Source organism: Telopea speciosissima, chromosome 5, assembly GCF_018873765.1.
Source record: "Telopea speciosissima isolate NSW1024214 ecotype Mountain lineage chromosome 5, Tspe_v1, whole genome shotgun sequence".
In the NCBI taxonomy this organism is placed as follows: Eukaryota; Viridiplantae; Streptophyta; class Magnoliopsida; order Proteales; family Proteaceae; genus Telopea; species Telopea speciosissima.
Window position 1 is genome coordinate 69,910,197 of NC_057920.1, and position 16,072 is coordinate 69,926,268.

General features: G+C 38.7%; 2 protein-coding genes across 2 annotated transcripts in view; one reads left to right on the plus strand and one right to left on the minus strand.

Annotated features, from left to right (window-relative positions):
• The window catches only part of LOC122661277 (uncharacterized protein At5g49945-like), a 42,150-nt gene extending 30,726 nt beyond the window's left edge, over nucleotides 1–11,424 (minus strand). Inside the window, exon 1 of the mRNA XM_043856626.1 lies at nucleotides 11,397–11,424. The gene's annotated coding sequence lies outside the window, so the exon portion shown is untranslated. The remainder of the gene's footprint in view (nucleotides 1–11,396) is intronic.
• On the plus strand, nucleotides 5,978–7,262 carry LOC122661278 (protein ELC-like). Its single transcript, XM_043856627.1, has one exon. The coding sequence runs from the start codon at nucleotides 6,019–6,021 to the stop codon at nucleotides 7,138–7,140; it is 1,122 nt and encodes a 373-aa protein (XP_043712562.1). The 5' UTR covers nucleotides 5,978–6,018; the 3' UTR covers nucleotides 7,141–7,262.
• Nucleotides 11,425–16,072: the final 4,648 nt, after the last annotated feature.

The window sequence follows — 16,072 nt, forward strand, 5'->3', positions numbered from 1 at the left end:
AGGACCTCACGATTCATTATGTAAGAAGGTGTGGGAAGGAATCCTCACTTTCTGGTCATGGGGATTTTTTTTCCTTGTCAAATATAATACAAGTGGGCCATTATGTAAGAAGGTGTGGGAAGGAATCCTTACTTCCTTGTCATGGGGATTTTTTTTCCTTGTCAACTATAATACAAGTGGGCTACGACCCAACCAATTCAATTGTTTGCCCTTTTGAAGAGTCTGGCTTTTGGGAAATTGGGTGGGTGGGTGGAAAACGTGCAAAAAAACTGGCCTACTCCTCAAACGGGCCCATATCTTATAAAGTACGTTTTTACCATAACACCTTTTGATGTTTTCCACCCCTTTTCACATGATATGAGTTACATGATGCGATTTTTGTTTTAGGGAGACGGTTGGGTATGCTAACACCTTATCTCTCTCTCTCTTTCTCCCTTTGAGGGGTAAGATAGTAATTTTAAAAGGGAAGAAAAAGATAGACACATAGGGTGCTAGCATACGGTATACCGCTAGTATATCCATCCCTCTCCCTCTGTTTCATATGTGGGTTTGGTATAGTGATAGCTTCTAATGGTTTTGATTATTTAGAACATGTGTGGTTTGAATTATATTTGTAATGATTTTGATTCTTCTCTTATGCCTTTAAGCAGTTTTTTTCAAATCAAAATAAAATCTTTATAATCCTAAGAATCATTTCCTTCTTTCTATAAAAGTCACTCAATAAGAAAGGAATTGCCCTGTTTGTTTTTTTGCTGTAAATTTTTCTGTGCAAGTGATATTTTAAGTACATGATAATTTTCCTTTAAATATATATATATATATATTTTAATTTTAAATGCCCTTTTTAGCATTTTCCATGAAAACAAATGAAAAGTCCTATTATATAGGAAGTGTTTCTTGATACTTAAGTGTATCGTAAAACGAAAAAAATAAGGTTATAAATTATTTGACAAATTAGGAGGTGTAAATAAGAAAACCCCTTATAAGAATCAAGAAGTGCTTCTTGATAGAATAAATACAAAGATATCAAAAGTAATGTGACAACTCATAAAGCCATATCGGCAATCAAACCATTGATGACACCTGATTTTACTTTAACTAGATTCAATTCTTTTTTGATCAACCAAACCCGACTCGTAAAGGACAATTACTTCATCTGTCTTGTAGGGATTGTCCTCATTGAAAAAATTCCTACGTTAAGCAGGTTGTGAAATATTAACTAAGATGAATATTATCTTAAGGTACACCTTGTCGTCACCAAGGTGGTGAAGTGAGAAGTTGTAATCCTTTTTTAATTACATCTTATTTTATTCTCGTTAAGGGTAAAAACTTATTTTCATAATAACTAAAAAATGACTTATTATATGTTAATTTAAAAAATTATTATTGTGCATGTGAAATGACAGCTTTGCCTTCATTGAAAAAAAGAAGATTTTTGTACTAGCAGGATAAAAAAACAACTACATCTTCTTTTTCACCAATCTTGGTTTACAACAAGATTTTACCAATTATCTTATTTTGAACCCGGTTCATCCATCCCTATCCCAAAATTATGACTAATGCTTAACCAGCAAATGGAACTTAACTACTCTAAGGCTGTTTGGATTATAGCCCTTATCTGTTATGATGAGCCACAAAAAGATGACTATTACTTTTTAAAAGATGATGAAAAAGGTGACCATATTTTGATAGTGATACAAGGATCTCTCTTTCTACCAAAAAAATATACAAAAAATCTCTTTAAAAAAAAATAACTCCATTAGAAGAAAAACCAAAGTGGTATAATTGTACAAAAGTTATAGAACTTAATTAGCAGTTAGTGGCAGTCTGCCACCTCTTTTTAATGTGGTAAGTGTATTTTAATGTTATATTATTATCATTCTATTGGAAAGTAGAAGAAAATGGTTTAGGTTTACTAATCCTTATTAATCATTCTAAAGGAGAATCATTATTGTATAGTTGTAGAGTTGGGAGTTCAATTATTGATCACCCACTTTTGAAAATTAAATTTTCAATTAATAGTTGATAGGGCTGCAAGGTTGTCTCTGTCGGCCCGAACCCGCCCTGAGCCCGAACAGGGCCTGGGCTAAGATTTTTGGCCCTGAGGGCGGGTTAGGGCCAGAAATTCTTGGCCTTGAGTTGGGGTCGGGTTGGGTTAAGGTTGAGACCTCGGGTCACTGAATTTGGCCCTAAAGAAATTTCTTTATCTATTAAAAAATAGAAAGTATTATTATAAACAAGTGCTTTGCACCCTTGGCGGTATGTGTTGTATAAAAACAATTACTACCCAAAGGTCTTGGGTTCAAGCCTCCTCTCTCACATCTTCTATAGTCTTGTTATTTTAATTTAATTATTGCAAGGCCAGGGCCAATCAGGGCGGGCTTGGCCCGTCAGGGTTAGGGTTAGGGTCAAGGTATTTAGGCCCGAGTCGAGTGGTCGGGCGGGCCTAGGCCCCCTAAGGGGACCTGGGGTTGGGCTAGGGTTTTAAAAGCCCGGCCCAACCTCGATGTTGCAGCCTAATTGTTGATGGCAATATTTGGTTGGACCATCGAATACAAACTGCTTTCTTGGGCTGGGGTTTGGTTTGTCTTTTCAAACCTGATCCTGCATGGACCCTGATCAACATGGGTCTAATAGAAAGAAAGGTTACAGATATATATCTCTCTCTCTCTCTCTCCAATAATTTACTTCCTAAGCTATTATACTATCCCAGAAGGGTTTGCTGCCTAGTTGAGTGGCCCCTACATCAGCACAAGGGCTAACTGGGGGGTGTGCAAGGGCATCCAACAAGAGGGGTGGGGCAGTGATTTCACCCTCCCTTGTGTGTAGATGCAGGAGAATGCGACCAGACACCATTCTTTTTCCCTATACTATATATACTTTAATTATGTTCCCGAATCCATAACACGCTTCCAATAAATTAGTTCTTAGACGTGTGTCACAGAAATGTGAGAATATTTAACAATCAATCTCTCTACTCACATTCCTCCCTCTTACCTCCAATTGCGCCCCTTTTTCTCAATCACTCTTATCCCTCTCTCACGGAAAATGTGTTTTATTTTATTTTGAAATCATAATGGCTTTTTAGGAGTCGGGTTTTTTCAATTGGATGATTTGTTAAGCTGTTTTCACTTAATAAATCGTGCGACGAGAGATAGTTATATGACCAACAATGATGTATGGAGTTGAGTGTTTGGCAATGAAAAAATAACATATAAACAAAATTAATGTAGTTGAAATGAGGATGTTGAGATAGATGAGTGATAAAACTAAAAAATATAAAATTAGGAATGAACAAATTAGAGTTAATTTAGGAGTAGTTCCGATACATGATATGATAAGTTGAGAGAAAGACGTTTGAGGTGGCATAAACATTCAACAGAGGCTTTTAAAAGTTTGAATGCTCTAGTATGAAGGGGTGATATGATTCAGATTGAAGAAGCTAAAAGAGCCAAGGGAGGCCTAAAATGACTCTTGGAAAAGTGGTGAGGAAAGACATACATAGCTTAAGACTAGTAACAAGTATTGCTTTGAATAAAGCTGAATGAGGGAAAAAGGATTCATGTAGGTGACCCCATTTAGTTGAGATTAGGCTGAGTTGAATTGATGTGTAGGTTTTTTTTGGAGGAAAAATAATTCTCCGAAATTCATCTTTATTCATAAAATTGACTTCTAATATCAGCGCCATTTGTCTCTCTTCTTCCTTAATTTTTTGGGGGAACATAAATGACAAGCATAATTAAATGAGACCGGATCATGTCCTTGTACAAGGACACAATCCGTGCTCCAATTGAACATGGTTTATTGACAAAAAGAATCTAGTCATTAAGTATGTGGGTGATGTGCTCCATGGGTGGAGATTGTATCTAGGGGTGCAAGTTGGGCCCTATCGGCCCGAACCTGCCCTGAGCCCGAACAAGGTTTGGGCTGAGATATTTGGCCCTGAGGGTGGGTCATGGTTTGAAATTTCTGGCCCTGACTTAGGGTAGGGCCGGGCCAGGGTTGAGGCCTCGAACTAAGCCCAACCCGACCTTGTTTTAAGTTATACTATAAAATATATATTGATATAATATATATATAATAAACTTTAAACTTCACCCACATTTTATTATATAATATGTTATATATGAAGATAATAAGTGATATAATACATTTAATTATAGCGTTATTTTACGTAAAATTGATATTTTTCTCCCTGGCCCATTCCAGCCCATGCATTTTCTCCCCCCCTCCCCATGATCAACGGCCCAACTCTGAAGGCGGGTCAAGGTTGGATTTTTCAAGCCCTGAGTCAGGGTCGGGTTGGGCCTAGGCCCAGCTAAGGGGACTCAGGGTTGGGTTAGGGTTCTATAAAGTCCGGCCCAACCCGACCCTGTTGCGGCCCTAATTTATCATTGAGCAAGAGACCACCACTTTCTGTTTTTTTTTTTTTTTTTTTGTGGTTTGAAACATCCCAAAATTAAACTGAAAGTTGATTTCCAAATTGCTTTAATGCATTTTGGTCCTTTACTAAAAAAAAAGGGATTTTGATCAAACAAGTTTTGTTCTGTTTAAACCTGTACAAATCCTTGTTGCTTTCAACACAAACAAGTGGAGTTAGGGCTGCAATAGGGTTGGGTTGGGCTTCACTTTATAAAATCTTAGTTCAACCCTTAGTCCTCTTAGCTGCGCCTAGGAACGACCTGACCCTAACTCAAGACCTGAAAAATCCAACCCTGACCAGCCCTTAGGGTCGGGTTAGGCTGTCCCTGATTGGCCCTGATAATGGGGAGGGGGAAGAGAAATGCACGGGCTGGATTGAATCGGGGAAAAAATTATAAATTTTACGTGAAATAACACTATAATAAATGTACTATATTATTAATTATCTTCATATATAATATATTATATAATAAAATGTGAGTGACATTTTTATATATATATATATAATATCCATATAACAGTATATATGGTATAATATAACTTAAAATACGATCGGGTCGGACTGGGCCGGGCTAGGATCAACTCGATGCCTAAACCTTGGTCCAACCCAATTTTGACTGGCGCTAAAAATTTCCTAGCCTGATCTGCCCTCAGGGCCAAGATATTTCAGGGAACATCGGGATGAAAATAACCTTCATTGATACCCAGATTTCTTTCTTTCCTCTACTGGTAATTTATGGAAGAACTGGAAGATCATGCTTTCTGTGAAGAGGTTCCCAAGAAAATCTCCACCAGATAGTGTCTTATATTTTGAACGCCTAGACCTCATCAACATGGGTTGTTATGATTATCCCATCTTGAAGCTTATACAAGTGATGTTTTTGGTTCTGCAATCTGGTTCGATACCCTTCTAATGATTGACTCATGCTTTGTCAACTCTTCCTGAAGGACCTAATGGGTTTCCAGTGAACTATGATTCATTTGTGTTTCAATGCACAAATTTTGTGCAACACTACATACACCAAGCAGTGGCAACCCACTCCATAAAGATGTTTACCTCTTCAATTCTGCAGATTTCTTTTCTGAGCAGCGAGATTGATATTGGCTTCTCAATGGTTTGGGACTTGGCGACCTAATTGGTGGAGCCCTAACAGGCCCTAAAGAGCAGAAGACAAGATTCTTGATGGATGCACCTGAAAGCACTTGGCGTTGAAGTTGTTCACTTGAAAACAATTAATTTTTTCGAAATATAATTTCTAGTAGCAAACAATTACGTCGTATGAAAGAGGATAAGATTCATTTAATCTTTGCAAATAGTTTCGTGAATGCTCTGTATTCTTTAATTTTTTTTCCTTTTAATTTGCATTCTTTAATGGAAAAAATCCATAAAATTTTCATTCTTGTATTGCAGCATTGGTCACGCTAGCTCAAAACTTCATAACAAGGCACACGCAGAGTCTTTCTCTTGATGACTTCCACCTCTCCCCATCTCCGACGGACATCTCTCGCCATTGCTCTGTTTCAGGTGAGACAAAGCCCGAACTCTTCTATTGAATCCTGCAATTGAAGTTTTCTCTTCTCTGGCTATCTGCTATCATGGATACTTCAATCCACGCAGTATCAAACACCCAATACACCCAACAATTCCTAAGCAACGTCCTCTCCCAACGTGGTGCCTCAGCCCTCCCTTACACAGAAGACGTAAAATGGGTGATCTGCCAACACCTCATAGACCTCATTGACACCTTCCCACCTCTCCAACCCAAGACAGGTACCTTCACCTACAACGACGGCCGCACAGTCAACCTCCTCCAAGCTGAAGGCACAATCCCCATGGTCTACCAAGACATCATGTATTACATCCCTGTTGTCTTCTGGCTCATCGAATCCTACCCTCGTGACCCTCCCTGCATTTATGTCACTCCAACTGGTGACATGATCATCAAACGCCCACACTCACATGTTGACCCTTCTGGTTTGGTCTCACACTCTTATCTCCACAACTGGATTTATCCCAGCTCGAATCTCGTTGATTTGGTTTGTAATCTCAGTCATCTCTTCGGCAACGACCCACCAGTCTATTCTTGTCCCCAAGCCCAGAGACCCAGTCCTCCCCCAATCCCTAGTCCCAATTCTTTTTCTTCATCAATGTCGTCCCCTTTTCATCCACCATATGAAATTTATCGGAGGAATTTAATTGATCAGCTTATGGAGAAGTTACATGTTGATGCCAAGGGGTTGAGGAAGAACAGAGAGACTGGGATGGAAGGGTTGTTTAATTTGCAAGTGGTTTTAAGGCACAGAGATGAGTTGCGGTCGAAGGAATTGAGGAAATTGCAGGAAGAGAAGGAGGGTTTAGAGCAGGAATTGCAGATGATTATGATAGACACGGATTTGTTGGAGTCATGGTTGAGGGAGAATGGGACAAGGGTAGGGAAGACTAAGAGTGGTGAGGTTGAGGAGGTTTTTGAGCCTTGTGATGGGCTTTCAAGGCAGTTGCTTGAGTGTACAGCAGCGGATTTGGCTATTGAGGATGTGGTTTATTCATTGGATAAAGCAGTTCAGGAAGGGTCTGTACCCTTTGATCAGTATATGAGGATTATAAGGTCGATCTCGCGTGAGCAGTTCTTTTATCGTGCCACGGCTACGAAGGTCAGGGAGGTGCAGATGCAGTCTCAGGTTGCTAGCATGGCAGCTCGGACATCACAATATATGTGAGATCGAGTTTGTTGTGTAAATGCATTAATAGTATTTGATTCAAAGGCTGCTTCAGAGTGGGGGGCTTGTAGAGAAATGTTCATATCTGAGTGGATGGATTGCCTGCAACAAAATACATGAAGATGACTTTGCTTTTCCTTGTACAAGTCATGACATTCAGATTTCGAACAGAGGTTTTGTCAGAAATCATATAATTGCAAAATAATTGAAGTGTAGAAAAAATTCTTTATGTGCAATTGTTTCTTAATCATGTAATTAAAACTTGCAATTTCTTACTTTGATATTTGGTTTTTTAAGTTTATAAATCCATCCATTTGCTTTAAGGACATGGTTGCCTCAATAGGTTATCTTGCTTTGTGGTACTCTCATTTCAATATTCACCAGAAGAAATACTGAACAAAACCATAAACTCACAAGCTATAATGAGCTTGCTTCTGTGAAGTGTTCTAGGATAGGGAAGATAGGGTTAATAGAAGAAAAACCCACGAGGACAGAATCACAATAATTCAAATCAAACACAATATGTCAGAATAAGAAAAGTTAAATAAAACAGAATCTAAAGGTCAGATGGATCTGAAATTTGAGTCAGGTAATATTAACAGAAAAATCAAACAGATCCAAGGGTGGGATCTGCTGTAATAGCACATACACAGAATAGAAAATTAGCCATTAATAGAATTAGAAACTTACCAAAAATTGACAGAACTTCCAATCGACTAGACTGATGAATGCTAAATTAAGGACACTAGAAGTACTGCATAGAGGAACAATATACTAGAAGATGGAGTCAATCCAAGGGTTGGAGTGTCCCAAAATAGAAGGTTAACTCCCTGCAGCCAGTATAGAAGGTTAGGATAAGCACTGAAAACAAAGCACAAATCTAAAGCTTTTGATCGGTTTAAGGAATTTAAAGCGGCAGAAAAGAAGTTTGAATGTAAGGTCAAGGTCTTCAGATCTGATTCAGGAGGTGAATATCTCTCTACTGAGTTTCAGAGGTTTCTTTCATCTAATGAAATTATACATTAATGATACTGTGTTTACACACCGCAACAAAATGGAGTCGCAGAAAGGAAAAGAAAAACAGACACCTATTGCTGCTCTAGCCAAATGCTTCAAATGCATGTACCTAAGTATTTATGGGCTTCAGCCAGCAGCAGCATACGTCATCAACAGAACTCCATTCGATGCCTACTACCTATCATAGAGGGAGGATCAGGCAACTCAGACAAGAAAAGGAGGCCATCGATGCTATGATATCCAGCATCAAGGCCGAAATCCCAAGGCTGGATACCAAGCAGCTGACAGAATCGATAATTCTGATACTGATTCAAGACTACTATTCCCGATCAATAATAGTTGCCTGCCTCAATAAAAGATTTGCATTTCAAGTATTTAAAAATTGCCCTAAGAAAACCCATTTAAGTCTATAATGCTTGGACGTATCAAGTTGTAAGGCTACCCTTTTGTGTGCTAATGGAATAATTATTGGGCAATAATAAAATTATCAGAGATTTGCCTACCTAGGATTAAAAACAGTCTGAAATGCGGAAATGTACCTATCAAGAAGAGATTTTAAATGATTAATAATGATTTTAGCAATAATTTTATAAAACACATTACAAAGATTAACAGGTTTATAGTCTACAACTTCAATGTTATTTTTTTGTAGGAACTAATGGGATGAGTGCATGATTAATCTCTAAGGGCAAGGTATGGTTAAGAAAAATTAATATAATTAGATAATTCAGATTTAATAATATCCTAGCATTGTTTGTAAAAAATCGCTTGATAGCCCAATGGATGATGGAGGTCAGTATCTAACAGATAAATATTTACACTATCGGTGTTGGAGGTGTAACTACCATTTCATCTGAATTAAAATAAAAGTGCATCCACCGTTAATTTTCTAATGGAATTTTCATCATCTCCAATTCCTAAAAGTGTGCAGTGTTGCAGTTTAGGGTGGAGATGTCGACACCTAGCACCTTGGACGTCCAAGAGTCCGAGCTCGTTGACTTATGCTTTTTTTTTTTTCCCTTTCTTCTCGACTTTGGCATCGTTGGATGTCCGAGCTGCCAGGTGACATCTCCACCCCGACTGCTGCACTGCACAATTTTAGGGTGTGTTTGGTTGCATAATTTTTTTGGAGCATGTGTTGATTTTGGATGGTTATCCACAGAACCATCTATGGATTTGTTATTCTAGGAAATAAACTATTTGTTTATCATTATTCTATGACGTGAATCTTCCTGAAAAACGGTTTGGTTACCTTGAGTCTGTCAGTTGTATTCATCATGGATCTATCTGAAAAATCGTTTGGTTATCCTAAGTCTGTCAGTTGATAAAATATTTTTTTTTTAATTAAATATTAATTTTTAAATTAACTATTAGTTATTTTTTAATTAAGGGCTTTATTTTATTAATAAAAGCATAATATTTAACTAAAAATTGGTATTTTATTTAATAAATATAAGATTTTATTTTGTTAACTATTAATGTTTTATTTAATTAAATATTAGGATTTTATTTTTTAATAAAATATTAATTATTAAAAATATTTGATTAAAAATTTTGCTTCCAGGTTGAATCATGATATTTAAATGTACTAGAATCAGGTGGTCCATATGTAACTTCAATTCTTGAGGTGAACTCAAGAATAAAGCAACTTTAGTACAAAAATTGGAAACAGGTGGTTCTCTTAATTCTATAGAATTACACAACCAAACAGTTTTAATAATTGAGAATCACGATTCCACAAAATTACCATCTATGGATTTACGTAACCAAACAAACCCTTAGGGAATTGGAGAGAATTATTTTGTGCCACAGTTACAATGTCATTTCGTTTTCACCTCATTAAAGGATGAAATATTTCTCTCCATCAAGACCCAGATTTCAAAGATGCGGTAAAAACACCTGTCTCCATCTTAATAACTATGACTGGAGCACATCTTTAAAATCTAGTCACTCTACCACATCTTTCACATTGGATAATATAAATCCCAAGATGTGAACCACTTTTTCTTCAACATGACTATATTATATGGGAAAAAGATCTTTGTCCAGGAGTGTGGCCTATGATAGCGCTCCCATAAGTCTATCTCTCTCCTCTCCCATGTGAAAAGACACCTCTGCCCCCTTGTTTTAAGGAGGAGAGAGATAGACACATGGGCGTGCTGGTGTAGGCCACGTTCCTGTACAGAAAACTGCTTCCCATATTATATTATACAAATCTTCTTGATAGATCTAAAGTTGAGTGCATAATATATTATAGGGTTTTTTCACGTACTCCCCCTGAGGTTTTTAATAGTTAACAGATACCCCCATTCTGTTAGTCTAGGAGCCCGCTTGATAACCTTACGAGAAACAGTTTCTGGTGTTTTTCCTTTCTGAGAAATGAAAAAACACCTAAAAATCGATTGATAACGAAGTGTTTTTTGTGGCTGTTTTTGGAAACATAAATCAAAATTTATGCTCCGTGGAAGACTTTTGACAGAACATGTTATACCCGTACCCCGGGATATAATTAAATATCATTTCTTCTCGTGACGTGTAGATACCGCTGCCATGTATGCTGGTGACTGTTCTCCATGATGGTCAAACCTAGCTACAAAATCGTTGACCACAAGACGGGTTTGCCTGTGGAGGAAAGATTCCTCAACCGCGATGGGGAAAGTTCGTTGACGGCGACTTCGTCGACTACCCTCCAAGTACCAGCCCGGGAAGCGAGGAGTTCAGGAGAGAGCATCTTGGACCGTCACCTCAGTTGGATAATTGGTTCGGTGATGAGCTTAGCATTGCCGTGGCGAAGCTGTTCGGGGTCATGGGTAATAAACCATGACAGGGGAAAAGTAAGTTCTAGCCTCAAGACTTATTAATTATTCTTCCCTTGGTAACCTCGAAGTGCGGGTCCGGGCTTGAACCGCTCGAGCTATTTCATGAGAGAAGGGAATACTTTAAGTTCGGGTCCCACGTACCTTTAGGAAGTACATTGGGGACTTATACCCATCTCATATGAACCCATCTAAGAATGGGCTTTTCCCTAATTAAAGTTGTGGGCAGGCCCATTTAACCTATTGACCCAATGATGGGTTATTCCATCCACTTACCCACATAGGACTAATGGGTTGACCCATTAGGCCTCATGACCCATTTGTCTAGAGGTACCCAAATACCCATTTATTATAAATGAGTCCATGAGGGAGAGAGAGAACATTACTTCTCCTTCATCATTCTCTTCTACCCTAAATCGTGGAGGAGAGAAAGAGGAGAGAAAGAGGAGAGAAAGAGGAAGAGGAAGGTGAAGAGGCTTGGAGGAAGGTGGAGACCCCATCTCTTGGGCCATAAATCGTGGAGCTCTCTCATCTTGGGGGTAGGTAAGCTATTGAACCTTCTTCCTTCTTCTATTTTGGATTTTAAAAGGGGTTGGGTAATGGGAGAGATTGACCTAGATCTCTCTTGGAACCTAGGGAGTCGATGGAGCTTTAAAGCCAAGCTATGGTGGAGTTATTTCACCCCATTATGAGCTCTAATGTAAGGGTTCTCATTGCCATTTGAGAGATTTAAGGTTGGACCCTAATGAGCTTAGGATGGAGTTTCCTAGAAGTCCTTGTGCTTTAAAACCACTTGAAATGGGGTCCTTGGAGGGGAATCCTTCGGATTTTGGACCTGAAGGTGTGAGGGTTTACATGTGGGTTCAGACCTGCAAGAAACCACCCTGAAATTACCTTCCCGTGAAGGCCCCTGTGAAGGTCGGATTTACACTCTGCTTCGGTTTTCAAACCACATCCGCATCCGACCTTGACCAAAATTGTCCTGAGCCTCTGTGAAGGTCGGATTTACACTCGGTTGTTGCTCAAACCACATCGCATCCGACCTTGACTAAAGCTGTCCCGAACCCCCGGTTTCCTAGGATTTATATGTGGTTGCAGAATTTGGGCATGAAACCACTCCTGCAACCACTTTGTTTCTGAAACCTTATACTTAAGTGATTATGGGAGACCTTTTGGGGATCCTTTCCCTTCGCTCGTTTAACCTTATTTCACTCTTTGTATAGGTTAATATATTCATTTTTGTGGCTTATTGCTTGATCGAGGCGACAACTGATAATCTTGGTGCTTGGCGTATACGTTGTGAGTGGGTTTGGTTGTTTGGGCTTGTTATTATTATTGCACTATATATTATGTACTCATTATAATTAATAAGCATGTTTGCGCATATTGCATAATTTTATATCTATTTGTTATAATGTTGATTGGTAATGTTGTACCTTGATGGGTCTCGGTGCCGGTGGGTAGCGGTGCCGGAACCCCGAACACTATATACATTTATGAAGAAATTATGTTGAATGTCATGTTGAACTGTATGCGCCGTGCCGTGCTGGTAACCGGGCACTAAACCAGATGAAAAGTTGATGCGCCCGGATTACCTCTCTGGACGATAGGACTTGCATGTAGTATATTGTGGCTAGGATTTCACACCCTTATGCTACGACCCTTACCAACAGGGGTTTAGGTGTTGGGTAATCAGTACACCGGATTCTGTGGAGGTGGGAGAGGCCAGTCATGGTAGTATTGGTTATCAGGGGTCTGCCACTGAGTGGTCTTGGAGGCTTCGATCGGCGTAGGTCCCACGTGACAATTGAGGTTTCATTGTGGCGATAAGTTAAGTGACCCACAGTGTCTCCCGAGTTGTCACAATAGCATATGCCATTGACTTAGTTGTTTGTTAGGTGGAAAAATGGACTTAACATGTGCATGCATCATTGGACTATGTGAATTACGTGTTTGTGCATCCCCATCCCCTCACTGGCTCAGTGGAGCTAACCCCCTCGTGCGCACACTTTTTAGATTATGATGCAGGTGACGGATATCTCGCGGGACTTGGAGTGCAGCCCTCGGGGTACGATGAGATTGGTGAGGAGGAACTGGAGGCCGTGTTTGAGGAACATGGCAACGGGTGTCCTTGCGATGATTGTGCCTACGGGCCGTGAGGATATTCGGGACTCGATCCCTTTTTGATTTACTTTTGAGGCTAAGGCCTATGTTGAAATACTTACTATTATACCGTTTTTGATAGTTATTAGATGGTCATTGAAAATGTAACTAATTACTATATTTATCATCTAGCCTTTGAACATCTTGTAACTATTCGATTTATACGCTTCCGCAATACTACTGATCCTTGGAATGTATTATTCCTCTTTTCTGCATTCTAATATTATATTGTGTTAATATTGGTTATGACTGTGCGTTGGGACACTGTGTCAGTGATCCGGGCGGTTTACTAGGATGACACGCGTCGTCCTAGTTACCCTTTATATGATATTATATTCCTTGTCTGGAATAGGGGCGTGACAGAACATGTCCGTCGTTTCTTGGTTGAAAATTGAAAAAGTGTGCCTGATAAAAACTCCTATATTCATGAACAAAGCTCCAACCTCCATCGCTGCTCTCACAAACAAAGCTCCAAGGATTCCTTATGTTAATTTAAAAAAAGAAAGAAAGGGTTTTGCTTGTTTTCAAGAACAGGTTTACCAAGCGGGTCAAAAACGATTTTTCAGCACAGAAAATGAAAAAACTGTTTTGCTGTTTCTTAGCACATAACCAGAACAGAAACACCCGTAAGGTTATCAAGCGGGCACTAGGTCTAACAGTGTTAAAATCAAGGGATGAACTGACAAAAATACCCTTACAAGAAAAATAAAAAAAAAAACCCTGCAACTCAACTTCCCCAAACGATTTGGGGAATATGAGTTGCAGGTATGAACACCTTTGGGTTCTTGAGGTTTTGGGCCTGGATTCCAACAATTTTGCAATGATCACTAAGGTTCTTCCATCTCCAACCAAACTCCCTTGGCCTTGGCTTCTTATAAAAGATTTAGCTTATATATTTGACATGTCACAAGAAATATGTTTTGACACTCAAGGAGATGCTCTATGTTTAGCTTTAGCCATGAACCTAGCTAAATATGCCCAATCTATGAACAACATATATTTCTCTATTGTTTAATATTATCTTTCCTATTTTACCATAAAAAAAATGTCATTTTCTCTTTACCTTGTCAAAAGATGAAATTTTCTCCCATCATGACCCAGATTTCAAAGATAGGGGTAGAGAGACCTATCTGCATTTTAATTAAGTCATACAAATCTTCTTGATAGATCTAAAGTTGAGTGCATAATATATTATAATCACTTCGATCTCTTATACGTGTTAAAAGAAAGAAACATCCATGAAAACCAAGAAACATCCATGAAAACCTTTTGGGTGTGTGGGTTTAGTCCCACATCGGGTGTGTGAGTATGGTGGTGTGTGTTGTGTATATACGCCATTCCACAGTCCCAAAAGTCGGTTAATCTTTTGGGATTGATGTGTGGTTTGTGTGATTACACTTTCGTCAACAAAAGAAACATCTATGAAAACCAACCCCTTATGGTGGTTATGCATAACCAGTCCACACTGCCTTTTTTTGTGAGATGGTTTTACATTGTCAGGTGTGTGTGGGAGGTGCAACTACAATCTCCTTTGAATTAAATTAAACTTGCACCAACCATTTTTCCAACATCCCCTTCTTTAAATCCGTGCTTCTTGATTTTATGTTTATTTAATATAGGGATGTAAATGGATTATCGAAATCAGAATCCGAATCTACATCCGTTTAGGAACATTCGTATTCGTTTATGGATTGAGAATGGATTGTATCTGCTAGGGGAAGGAAGGTCCGAGTTACACGCAAGGTAGAGATGTAAACGAATGATAAAAAATTCGAATCCGATCCGCATCCAAATCTATTTAGAGATATCCGTATTCGATCAGAGAATAACCGAATCCGATCACATCCGATCCGTTTATATCCCTAATTTAATGTAAGAATGTCATTTTGTGTTCACACCTCAGTCAAAAGATGATGACTTTCTCCTCATCATGATCCAGATTTCAAAGATTGAGCTAGAAACACTGTCTTCACTTTAATAATGTAATTGTCGTTTTTGAGTTGTGGCTACTTTATTAAAGTAGCATAACAGCAATGTGTTTTCGCATAATAGTTTTTATTTATTTTTTCTTTTTTTGGGGCTATATAAGAGGATGATTGAGGAGATAGCCTTCATCTCATTTTCAAGTTTGTAAGAGAACTTATACTTCTACTCTATGTTGCTGGTGGTGGTGCTTGTTTGTTCGTGTAGGAAAAATGAGCAACTATTGGTCCAAGTCTGACAATTTATTTGTGAATGCATGGGAGGTTAGAAGTCTTCTATTTCAATCTCGAAACCGTTTCATCCCCTTCCGAACCATTAAAAATAGAATGAAAATCAGACGCTGTCTATGACGGTCCGACAAGTGCTGATTTCAAAAGTTTCTTGTCTGCAATGGGATTTCGAGTAAACCGTAAAAGGAAGGTTATTATTGGCGTTCCATTGCTCAATGATGAAGTTTTTAATCACTTCCTTCTCGACAAGGTGGTATCATTGGAACCTTTTGGTTTCATGGACGAAGACAAATTATGTAAGCTAGAAGATGTCAAGTTCCCACTTTCTCGATCTGTAAAAGCTGGGATCGGGACAAAATTCTTGGAGTTCATGTATAGGATGAATCGAACATTCGTAAATAAGGACGGGACATATCTCAAGTTCGAGTTCAGTGGTACCAAGTTTTCAGGACATCGGCTTCTGATGGACGATACTTTTCGGTATTACGATAAGAATTGCCATTTGACTTATCCATTTACAAAAGTGCAATTCGATGCAAATGAAGGTGGGAAAGATGTTGTTGTTGCTGCTCTACAACAACAACAACGAAAGGTTTCATTACCAATCGTAACACCAGATAATATATACGTTGAGGATTCTCCTGCCAAGGTTATATCTCAAACTCTGGGTGATTTCAGTGCTTTCACTTGGAAGGAGTTTTGTTTCATTGGAAAAATAACGAA

Excerpts from the sequence above, each read along its gene's own strand:
- LOC122661278 (XM_043856627.1), top strand. The coding sequence starts at position 6,019 with ATGGATACTTCAATCCACGCAGTATCAAACACCCAATACACCCAACAA.